The sequence below is a fragment of the Gopherus evgoodei genome, chromosome 1, assembly GCF_007399415.2.
Source record: "Gopherus evgoodei ecotype Sinaloan lineage chromosome 1, rGopEvg1_v1.p, whole genome shotgun sequence".
Lineage (NCBI taxonomy): Eukaryota > Metazoa > Chordata > Testudines > Testudinidae > Gopherus > Gopherus evgoodei.
In genome coordinates this window covers 275,266,467-275,278,488 of record NC_044322.1, presented here as the reverse complement: position 1 = coordinate 275,278,488, position 12,022 = coordinate 275,266,467, and the positions used below count along the sequence as shown (strand labels likewise).

General features: G+C 38.4%; 1 protein-coding gene across 11 annotated transcripts in view; it reads left to right on the top strand.

The window, feature by feature from the left end:
- Positions 1–12,022, top strand: part of ATF7IP (activating transcription factor 7 interacting protein) — a 172,152-nt gene that overhangs the window by 48,063 nt on the left and 112,067 nt on the right. Inside the window, exon 1 of one of the 11 annotated variants that reach the window (XM_030548095.1) lies at positions 1,371–1,418. The exons of 8 other annotated variants lie outside the window; for them this stretch is intronic. In XM_030548095.1, the coding sequence (XP_030403955.1) occupies positions 1,406–1,418 (13 nt within the window). In that variant the 5' untranslated portion in view covers positions 1,371–1,405. Of the gene's footprint in view, positions 1–1,370; positions 1,419–11,734; positions 11,817–12,022 lie in introns of those variants that run through there. 2 more of the 11 variants (XM_030548047.1, XM_030548086.1) reach the window with 2 other exon arrangements.

The following is a 12,022-nucleotide window of genomic DNA, read 5'->3' as shown; positions in this document are numbered from 1 at the left end:
GAATCGTCAAGCTTTTGACTGTGCGGACCTTAACTCTGTGCTTGCATGCATGCACCGCATCTCTAAAATGTTATAATTAACTTAAGAATTTTTGAGGATCAATTTGCTAGTGATTGTGGATTGCTTTGGAGATGAAAGGTGCTGTAAAGCTTTGTTAGATCAGTTAACTTTAAATGATGTGGTATCATTGATGTCATATTGTCTGTAGCCTCACTTTGTGGTTTTGCATTTCATATGTATAATTTAAAATAAAATATTGAAACTTCGGGTTTGTATGGAAAAGGCAAATTTGGATCTAAAATCCTCATGGAAGACCACATTATTGTGGCTTGCGTGTGTTGACCCAGCTTTTGGAACTGCAAATTTGCGCTCTGTGTGTGTGTGTGTGTGTGTGTGTGTGTGTGTGTGTGTATTCATTGAGCAGCATTTTTTTTGTTGTTTTTTGTTTTTAAAGAAGTTTGTCTGTTTGTTCCAGTTATCTTGAAAACTGCTGTCTCACTCACCTTATATCATCGTTCCCTCTCTGATAGATGGATGTGGCTTTTTCACTCTTTTTTGTACTTTTAGATTCGAGAAGTCCCTCTTTTAATGGCTATTTTTAAACATCTCTCAGAGCTAATATCATGTTATGCTCCTGTATCCTCCTGAGGGGTCCCAAAGTGCTTTGTAAACTATTGTGGAACTGAAAATATTTCCTAATAGTTTGTTTTAATTAACTTAAAAAAAAGTGAAAATTTACAGCAAATATTTCCAGACCTCTTCTTCCCTGTAGCTACTTTAATATTCATTTTGTGCTGTCCTGCAGTGGCAATGGGCAGCAGCAACTGTACTCACTTCATCTCCTGTTATCGAGCCACTGCTCATACTTGTGCTGCCAGTGCCATGGGACTTTGCTTAACTGTCAGTTTTTTATTTCCTGGCTCAATCTTTCCACAACCACAGTCTTACTGTCTTTCCTTGGGAACAGGCAGTGCTGTCCCTATCCCCTGGAAGATACTGTTCCACTATGGAAATTAAACAAGTCTGAATATTAGCAGCTTCACTTGTAGAAAATGTAACGGGCACAAAACACATCAGTTCTGTATTACTTGATATGCATACAGCACCACTGAAATACGATCACCTTCAGGGTGAAGAGTGACTGTTCATAGTCAGCCAATATGTGCTGCACAATAAATTAATCAGTGTATCCATATGTTTGAACATTGGGTGTATTGTGACTTTTGCATGTCCTTTGACAGTTGCTTTGTATCCTGCAACAGGTTTCACTGCTTGGGAAATGTAGAAGTGTTAAGTTTTGTTGTTGAATATACTGACTATATATTCTTAACATCTTTCTCCAGAATGTTGCATTGTTTTTCTTATAACAGATGTCCAGCTTGACAATTTTACAGCAGAGAAAAAAATGAGAAATAGAGGTAATCAAAACAACTTTTTCTTCAACAACGTGTTTTCATGTAGAAGAGCATTAAGCCATTATTATTTATTTATTAAGGTAGCATCTAGGGACCCCAACTGAGATCAGGGTCCCATTATGCTAGGCATTTTTTTTCAAACAAGGAGAATGTAAACTCTTCACTGCAGGGACAATCTTAGATAGTAAAAACAAACCTCTGCGGGAGGGAATATAACATTCAAGAAGAGTGTGCAAATGTCATGTTAGTCTCATAATTTTTTGTTCATTTCTTTTAAAAAAAATTAAGTTGGGTTTTGTTGAGAAGGAAGTAGAGTAGGAAGAGGAAGGGGGCATTAAAGGGTGGGAATTAAGAAGATAGAGGAAAGGGTAGCATGGAGGGTGGTTGAAGTTAGACTGAAGTGAAGAGACTGAGGTTAGAGAGTTGGAGCAAACAGTCAAAAGACATACGGGAAAAAATTTCCAGAGTAAAAACTGGAGAGTGGAGAGGATGTGATGCTTCCTGGGGGTACCCAGAATTGAGGCACCTCACAGAGCACCTGCTATTAGCATGAAGAAACCTTTTTGTGTCTGCCAGGCTCAGCTACCCAACTCCACCTCCCACATGCAACACAACTGCTCCCCTTTAGTTCTACACAGGCCCCGCTGTCTCTCCAGGTTAGTGAAAGGCAAACTGCAACTGCTCTGAGCATCTCCCTAGAGTGTCCAGCTCCTGGAACACTGGACACACGCTGTTCACAAATCCACTAATTCCAAAGAAACAGCATACCCCAGTTTACCAGTTCCACCTCTGATCACCACCCTGCTTCACATAGCACTTAGATATGTTTATAGTGAAATCAAGTCTAGGGTTATTTAACAAAGCATAGAGATTCAAAGTACACCTCTACCCCCAATATAATGCGACCTCATATAACACGAATTTGGATATAACGCGGTAAAGCAGCGCTCCTGTGGCAGGGGAGGGGGCCTGCGCCCTCCGGAGGATCAAAGCAAGTTCGATATAACGCGGTAAGATTTTTTTGGCTCCCGAGGACAGCATTATATTGGCGTAGAGGTTTAATAGTAGCAGAATTATGAAACAAATGGTTATATATATAAAATAACAATATAATAATAGTCTAGAGTCTAGACTAAATTAACAAGATATTCTCATGTCTAATAGTATTGCACACCAGTGCTTTACAGCCAGGCAGGCTGTTACTCTCTCTCCATATGACAAACAAATGCTATCAGCTTGTCTCCACGGTGAAGTATCCAGGGTGTCTCTTGGAATTCCTAGCTATATCAGAACAATCCTTTGTTCTTTTTCATAAACAGGATACCCCCTTCTGTTTGTTTTTTCCTATGGCTTTCCTCTCTTGTTGATTTCACAGTTTCTTGATTAGCATCAGGTTCAGTGACCATTGTGAAGCGAACAATACACATATGACCAGACAGGGAGTTAAGTGTCTGTTACCTCCTACCTGAAAGGAACTTGTCGGAGTCATGTCATCCGCTGGTCACCTATCTTACCAAGACCTTAAGAATATAATTTTCAATATAGTTGCATTAACTTCTTAAATGTTATCTTTAAATATATTTTGCAATGATTAGGGTGACAAGTGGGCTACTAGCTCTCTGTAGAAACCTCATATGTAAGCCCAATGGATTCCTATAAAAACCCTGTTCCCTCTGCCAGTTGGCATCAAGGGGTCCCTGTTTCGTGGAAAAGTCAGGTATTGATGACATCAGTCTCTGAAGGTTCCTTCTCTAGTTGCTTGTCTCTGCTGGCTGAGTTTCTGGCTGTCCCCTCCCAGCAGTTTTTCTTCCCTGCACTCGTGGCAGGGAGTAGGGGTTGGGCTGCATGGGCCCTGGTGTGCCTGAAGGGGGGCTGTCCCCTGCACAGTTCTGGGTCTTGAGTTGCTAGGGGGAGAATAAGTCCAGCTGGGTCTCAAAGATGAATTCTCCTGTTTCATGGAGTTAGAACAGTGTGGATTCTTCACTGCAGAGAGAGGTTTCTGTATTTAGCCTTTTGTTGTGATCTTGATTAATAAATGCAGTATAATTCAGTCTTATTTAATTTTCTGTGAATACAATGTCAATTTTTAGAATGCAAAGTTGGACACTTGTCACAATAAATGGCAGTTCAGGAATATGTGGATGTGCAAGGGTGAGAAACAGTCCAATTTGTGTTTTTTACCTTCTAGCTTTCTGTCCTCCCTCTCTTCCCGCCCCTACTCACCCCTGGTGGTAGTGCGGCTGCTGTACTAGCTCTTACAGTCACCCACTGCTCCTGCTTTCTGGCCTAGATGTTTTTGAACTGAGCCCATGTGCTCTCTTGTTCTTTTCATGTGGTATGGCCAGCTCAAAGCTTTGAAAATCATGAGATTGACATAAAATCATGAGATGTTGAAAACATAAATTTTTGGGGGTGTCTGTGTCTTTTTAGATGTATAATGGGCAACACTGTGGGAACCATTGGGCATTGGGAGGCTAACACATTTGTGCCTTACAACTTTGGGTGGACAGGGAGAAAGTATCCGCTCACCAAGCTGTTTTTGTAAGATTGGAACAAAACCTTGGTTTCTTTAAAACAGGAAGGGATTTTAGTACCATCTTCCAAAATCAAGATAATTCTGGTAGACTGAGTGTTTGGACACCATCTCTGTGAGTTAAGACAGTGTATGTAAAAGATCATTCTAATTCTACAAGATCAAGCGCTCTGGACAGACCTTTTCTTTTTTTTTTTTTTCTTTTTTTTTTTCTGCTAACCCTTTGCTTATATCATATGCAACTGTGACCTTGCAAGTATGAACAAATCCAAAAGCTTCATGTGGTGACTGTTGAAAAAGGCAACTTTTCAAATTAACTATACTTTCTGTATATTATTAAGTAACTAAAATGCTTTTGTTTTGTTTCATTATTTGAAAAATGAACCAAAATAGTTGGCAATTGACAGTAGGCTCTTAACCTTCAATTATAGGCAATAGCAAATAGACATGCATTTCATTCTTTAATTTGTTTCTTGCTGTAGATTGTGGCTAGCTTCCTTTACTTGAAAGTCATCTAATGTAATACAGATTAGTTATACAGGGGGTCCCTGGTATACGTCTCCCTCTTATCTGTTGTTTTGCATATGCGTTGCTCATCAGTAGGGGAACGTGTTACAATTTATGTCAGTCCACATATCCGTTGCCAATAGCCTCCTTCCCACGGTGATCAGCTGTTTTTGCAGCATGCAGGAGGCTGGGGGCGAGGGGGAGGAGTAGGGATGGGGTGCGCTCGGAGAAGGGGGCGGAACTGGGTGGGAAGAAGTAGGACGGGTGGAGAAGGGGGCAGGAAGAGGCGGAGCGGGGATGGAGGGTATCTGTCCCCAGTATCTGTCATTTCGTTATCCTTTGCCTTTTTCAAGAATGCAACTCCAACGTATACCAGAGATCCACTGTAGAACATTCTAGAACTGTGTGAATCATATTGGAGGAAGTCTAACCTTGCACGCATTTGCTGTTAAAATGAGGCATTAATTAAATAAGAGGAAAGATGGTCCTTGAGAGACCCAGGTTCAGTTCCCTGCTATGTCCAATACCTCCTGGGCCCCAGTTCTCCATCTCTAAAGTAGGGATAATAGTACTTCCCTACTTCCCAGGGTGTAGCAGAGTTAAATGCATTCAAGATTGTGAGTTGTTCAGATAACTACAGTAACAAGGAAGGTTGGGGGGGCAGATAAGTAGCTAAGGTAGATAAAGTAAATGTAACTGCAGGAAGGACACAATTGCACAGAGAAAGTGCATAGAATTCCAAAGAGATGCTCCCCTTCCCCACCACCCATCATGAATTTTTTTAATCTTCCAAGTTTAACTTCTGGACACTTTTACTCTTTACACTCTAGGGGCTGGTCTACACTACGGGGGAAAATCGATCTTAGATACGCAACTTCAGCTACGTGAATAACGTAGCTGAAGTTGAGGTATCTAAGATCGAATTACTCATCGTCCTCACGGCATGGGATCGATGTACCCGGCTCCCCCTGTTGATTCCGCAACTCCATTCGAGTTGGTGGAGTTATGGAATCGATATAAGCGCGTTCAGGGATCGATATACCACGTCTAGATGAGACGCGATATATCGATCCCCGAGCAATCGATTGCTACCCGCCGATACGGCGGATAGTGAAGACGTACCCAAAGAAAGCTGTCTCTTGGGATACATATGATCAGGAAAAAAATATTTGAATCTAAGATTGACCTGGGTAGAAAAATTTCACTGGCATTTTGTATAAACCAGAATGTTTCTTTGCCTTCACAGCTCCCATCAATGCCACCTTCTAATTTCCTGTGGGAATGCCTAGTTATATTTGATATAGAATTTGGTGCCTTGTGTACCAGGTTCCACGTCTCAGTGATATCAAAGAATAGATGCAATTGGTGAGATCAAAAGGGATGATGCTGAGCCTTTGGTCTTCACATGTTTTAATGTAAAGCTATCTGAGAAAATTTTAGTAGAGCTGTTCAGAGTCTGTGTAATTTATTGCTTTATGGCTAAAGTTGTGGCTTTAGTCATCAGGAAAAAGTGAAGGTAATCTAATTTATGCTGCTGCAGTAATACAGAGGTTTGGAATACTGCACCCCAAGGACCTCTGACCTCCCGTCTTGCTGTTGGAGAGAGATGTCCCCAGTGTGATCAAATGTGAAAGTAGTTACTAGTTTTTGTGGGGGATTTTTTTCAGGAAATTTTGTGTTTATATTGTCGTTATTGCCATTTCTTTTTAGTGGACTTCAAACAAGGTTAGTCTGGCCTCCTCCATATGCCAGGCTTGAATTTGATTCTTCATTGTCACCTATGTTTTCACATCTTAGGGCTTTAACTCATATACTACACTTATTTTCAGAAGTAGATTTAATCTCTGAACCAAGGAATTAAATGTTGACATGGTATATAGGAATTTTTTAGCATGGACATGTATCTTAGATGTGCAAATAAATAAGACAGAAAATTATTGCTCCATGACTGCATTTAACCCTTTCCAAAAGGGCCAGAGTTGAAGGGAAATGCTGAGCTCTTCTTGAGTATATACCATACTAGCTATTTGTTTTTTTGCAACCCAATTCCCTTTGGCTAATACACGTGATTTCTTTCATTTAATTATAACTGCTTCTCTTGTTTCTTCTCAGGACAGAATAGGGTCAATAAAATCATCTGTTTATGTAGCAATAAGAATTGAAAAAACAGTTTTTAAAATATACTGTAGTTGTAAGGTTGTATTAAAATTGTAAAGATGTTTTGAGTTTCTAGATAGTATAACTTCTAAAGGAGTTACTACATACTGTTAGTCCTCATTATGACTGACTATATTTGAACAAGAGCAAACAGACACATGAATTCTGAGAATCATGTCTGTGCAAGACTTAATTAGCCCTTGGCTAAGGTATTTCAAGCTTCAATAGCTATGTTCCCTTAGGGAACGCTGGCAAACTAGACACTGATTTTTTTCAGCAGTCTCTGCCCTTTTCATTGATGCAATACTGACTTTCTGTGACGAATATTTTGACAGAAACTCCATGTTTTGTGGGGTAGTTGGATGTCAGGTGGAACTATCCAGCACAGCTATGGGCTACAGTAAATCATTCTTCTCCCTCAACACTTTTCCTTGTATATTTTAAAATAGAACTCAAACTGGTTTTATTATTAGCAGTCCAGATAAATTTTGAGAATCTTGTTTCAGAAAGGTTATAATGTTTGAATTAAAATCAGGATGTCTCTGACTTTTAGTGGAAGAGTTTGTGGGTGTTATGGAGTAAAAACTTAACCCCAAATTTAAATGAGCTAATTTTAATTAAAACACAAATATATTAGCATGAATTTAAATACATGAATTTTAACAAAAGCATAATAAATGTGTATCCATATAAACCATCAAAAATTTTTCCTTCTTTATAGAGGATAAAAATGTAGGTGCAGCATTGCAAGAATCCTTCACTAAGATCTTTCTAAAAGGGAATGTGGTATAAATTAACTATTTACCTTTTGTGGTAGTAAATACCTAATTTTAATAGGAATCAGTAGTTTTAAGTGTGAGTAACATATGCAACTATGTGAATTTGAACAAAAAGATACAAAGGAAATGAGAATTTTTTTGCTGTAAGTTGATTTCTTGGGCAGCATTTAGCTGCTTACCCCCCTGCCGTCGCATATGAAAGTATTGTCCATATTGCGGTCTTCCACCTGCCGCTGAAGAATCTGATTGATATAGTCCACAGTCAAAATCAGGCTATTAAATTTGATATTCAGCAATCTACTTCTTTACAGCAATTCATCTCAGTGCTTTCAAGCGACAAGAACTGTGTGTTACCATTTCACAGCTGGAACAAGCACTGTTCTATGCAGTTATAATAATAATAATGATGATAATTGGAGATTATCTCCCGTTGTCTTCACTAGCAGGATTTTTGCCCTAGATCCCTAAGTGGCCCCTCAAGGATTGAACTCACAACCCTGGGTTTAACAGGCCAATGCTCAAACCACTGAGCTATTTCCTCTTGTCCCTCCTTCTTCTAATGTTTGATCAATGAGATGTTTTTGAGTTTTTAAGAGTTTCCAGTCGAAGAGATCAAATTATGCCTCTGCCTTATTTTTATGTGAACCTGTTGGCCTTCAGAAAACTTCATCTGTTCATTCAGATGGACCTGTGTAGATCCCATGTGGCACCTACACCACAATTCTGCTAATGGAGGTCCCTACATCCATTACAGTGGGTCTTCAGTTTACTCATGGCCCTGGAAGCAGAACTCGAATCTCTCAGTCACTAACAGATGAGTAGAAACCACTGACCTTGTAGACTTTGATAGTACCTATTTTTTCAGTTTTTCCTACTGTGATGTCAAACATTTATTTTAAATGAATAAAAATCATAATTTAAATTGTCCAGAAAATGCAGAAAAATATAAGTATTGGATGTCATGTGGGGGCTTATCCATATTACTAGTAGTAATTTCATTGCATGAAAAACGTAAACAATAGGAAAATGCTTGATATTTGATTTCATATGTGGATAACTGTCAAATTAAAACCAGTTTTATTGTGGACAAGACAGAGTACTGCTCTTCAATGAGAGCTACTCCTCTGCAGCATTTCAGCTATCCCATGAAGTTTTGACAGTAGGGTTGTGCAAAGAAAGGCCACTGTTTTCTTTATAATGGGGTGCTTATAATTTTGTCATTCTCGTACTCAAAAACTGAATAATTATTGTGATTAAACTTTTAAAAAAGAAAAAATCTTCATGTACAAATAACAAGCATGGAAGTTTTCTACTCAGAACTGAAATGCTCCTGGAAGTGTTTGCTCAATGCACAGCAGCGGTCAAAAAAGCATACAAAACATTAGCATTTATAAAAATGGGCTAAAAATAATACTTGTACGCCATGGATTCTGCTGGGAACCTCAAGTCTGGCTTTCCCTTGCTGAGGCCTGTATGGCCTGTGGACTACTTGAGCTTGGCAGCACCCTGGTGGGGATGAGTGGCAGATGCTCTGTTGGGTTCTACCAGGCTTCTTTGGGTTGACTCCTCCTTGGTTTGGAGGAGAGGGGGATTGGTGGTAGTCTCCCAAAACCACTCATTTAAGGTGCCAAAAAGAACTATCACAGTGGATTATACAAATCTTCATAATATGTTCCTCTCTCCTTTCTTTCATGCTCTGGCAAGCAATGAAATTGGTAACAATGAAGTATTATCATTGGTCATTTTTAGTTAGCATCCATTGAAATAGACAAGGCTGGTCACACCTCTTAGTTATTGTTTCAGGTTTGCAATTGTAGGCATGTTACTGGATCAGTTACAGGTGGTTTGAAGGGATCTTGGTAACCTATGAGCTAAAACTTTTTTAAAATGAAAGGTTAGAGAACAAGAAGACAGCATAAAAGATGCTGGTACACAGTATTGCCGAGTACTAGCTCAATCTGAACCCTGTTTTTGATCTCAAGGAAACACTCTGGCAAACAGGAATCCCCAGAGTACAGCGGGGTGTAGAGAGCACTATGTTGTCAAAACTGGCAGAAAGCTGATTAAGTTTACAGCTCCTTTTCATTGCAGAAGCAACATAAAAGAGCCATATTTCTTGGTGTGATATATTTACGCATTTCCTGTTTCCCATTGTGAGTTCCTCCTCAGTCAGCTTGAGTAATGATTCATTTGTTAAGCCTTGATAGTCTTTTTTACTGGTTGTGACTGTAGAATTTGCTTCCTGGCAGAATTAAGCTGAAGAAGTGGCTGGGCTATAACTTTTATGTTTGAAGTTGAAACATAATGAAATGCAGTTTGGAAATGCTCTTTAAAAAATATCTTGAATCTTTTTCTTTGAGTGCATAGTTTTATATTTTTGAGTTGAGTTAAATGACAGATATTTTCCTGTCAGCAAAGATAAAATAATAACTGGCTGACTATTGACCTAAGATAATTTAATCTATCATGTTATTAGTTCAAATACATCTTACCCAATCTGTGCTTGAGATTCTTGATTTTGTACTGTCATCGATGTTTATTAGAAAGTGATTGTTCAGCATTATAGAAACATGCAGTATCTGTCATTAGCCAGGGCCATTGTTCATACTAGTAAATTGAAGACCTTTCATTGAAAGTGTTTCTCTTATCCTTTGCCATTAGTAGTAAAAAGAAAACAACATTGGTTAGCTATAGCTTTCAAGCTGTCCTGACAGTAGTTGATACTTAATGAAAATATTTAGTCTGTAAATATTAGTCAGACAGCTGCTTTATGGGTAAAGTGCCATACCAACCAATAAAAATAACAAAATAGAGGTTTTTTTAATAGAAAATAGCCTAGTAAATGTTTATGACTTTAGATATGGTTGATAAAACTACTACTTATAGAAACCTGTTTCATGGCAAAGTGACACTTCTTTCTTCCAAAATTTATTCTTTAAAAGTTTCCTAATGTTCACATTTCTTTTGTCTTCCTTTTTGGTGGAACTGAATACATTTATGTCGTGTATTCATGATTCTGCTCTGTTGAAGGACCCCAAACTATTAATTGCTCTGTCTGTGTTCTACATGACAGAAGCCATCTCTGGTTACAAAAAGTAAAATAAATAAATAAAATAAAAATCCTAATTTAATTTGTATAACCTAGAGGACAATGTTTGTGGGAATGTGCGCATGTGTATGTACATATATGCAATAATTTGGCAGCGAAGTTGGTGAAAATTGGACTGCTGAAGCTGGTTATCTTGGGGATGAGGAGAGGTCTCCAGTAAACCATTGTGGATACTGATCTTTGCCCTACTTAGAGTAATTTCAGAGATATATTTGTGAAAACTTAAAAAATTGCCGTATACTTACTCCCCACCCCAATCCACTCCATGCTGGATTCTATTTTATTACCAAGAGACTTCGTGTGTAAATGGAAGATTTCTTTTTTATGTTCAGGCTGCTCACCATGCTAAATTGCTTATGAGAAGAGTCCTGTAGTCTGGAATCTCTGCTATTGCTCCTCATTGTGTATCGTTGCAGGCTAGTGGTCTCCTCAGCAGAAAGATAATTTACAAGGCAGGAATAAAATCTCAGTTTCAAGGATGCCACAGTCCAATATGAATGATTGTCGCAATCACTTCCATTTTAGTGGATAGTATTGCCAAATGTTTGATTGTAACATCACCAAATTAAACTGACAGAGATAACAGGTCTAACATAACAGTTTCTGTTCACACCCATTTGCCTGATCACACCCGTTAATAATGGGAAATAATGAGAGAGAAGGTATAAGGATGTATATGACAGATTATAACTGTACGAAAATGCCACTAATTTTTTTTTGTTTGCTTGAGTGTAATAGGGGTTCTTTAATAAAATGCTTAATGAAAATGACTAGCCTAGCTTGGCTTTTTAAAACTAATTTTTCCTTTCATAAAAAAGCATAAACATTAGAAAAATATATTATACAATATTTAACACCTTTGCCTTCAGTGCAATATTTGAAGACTGTGTGAGCCTTTCATTTCTTGAATTTGCAGAGAAGTTGCTTGTCTGTCTCTGCTACATAGATGTATAGTTTCAGGTGTAAAATTTTTTTTTGGAAGGATATACATATTGTACATACTTATATGTATAATTTTGCAATTTGAGGCATCATGGTTTGGCTTGTAGTCTTCTCCTATTTTCACACCCATTCGAGGTCTCACCCAGTGTACTGATTCTATTTTCAGCTTGTTGCCAGGCAGATTTTTGTATTTCTCCTTCTGGTTGCTCAGCCTCCAACTACTGATAGGTGTATGCAAACTAATCTTCAGCAGCCAACTGGAGGGGCTATGCAAATCCCCGCTTAGTCCTGTGACATCAGACTAGTCAAGTATAGTTTCTGTTGCTGGGAGAGCTGATAAGGTGGCAACATGGTTGCAGGGGGCTCTCTTTTGGGTATGTTTTTTACATTTACAAATGATTTTTATCATTATTTAATGTAAAAGTAAACAAATGGACCCAGAAAAAAAAAAGAAAAAGAAAAAGGTAATCAGTATTCTAACCAAGTTTTAATTACAGGAAATAAAACATCAACAAGTTTTGAAGGAACAAGAAGTCTTGCTTCCTTGAATTAGATTTGAAGGATCTGGTGTTTTTAGTAG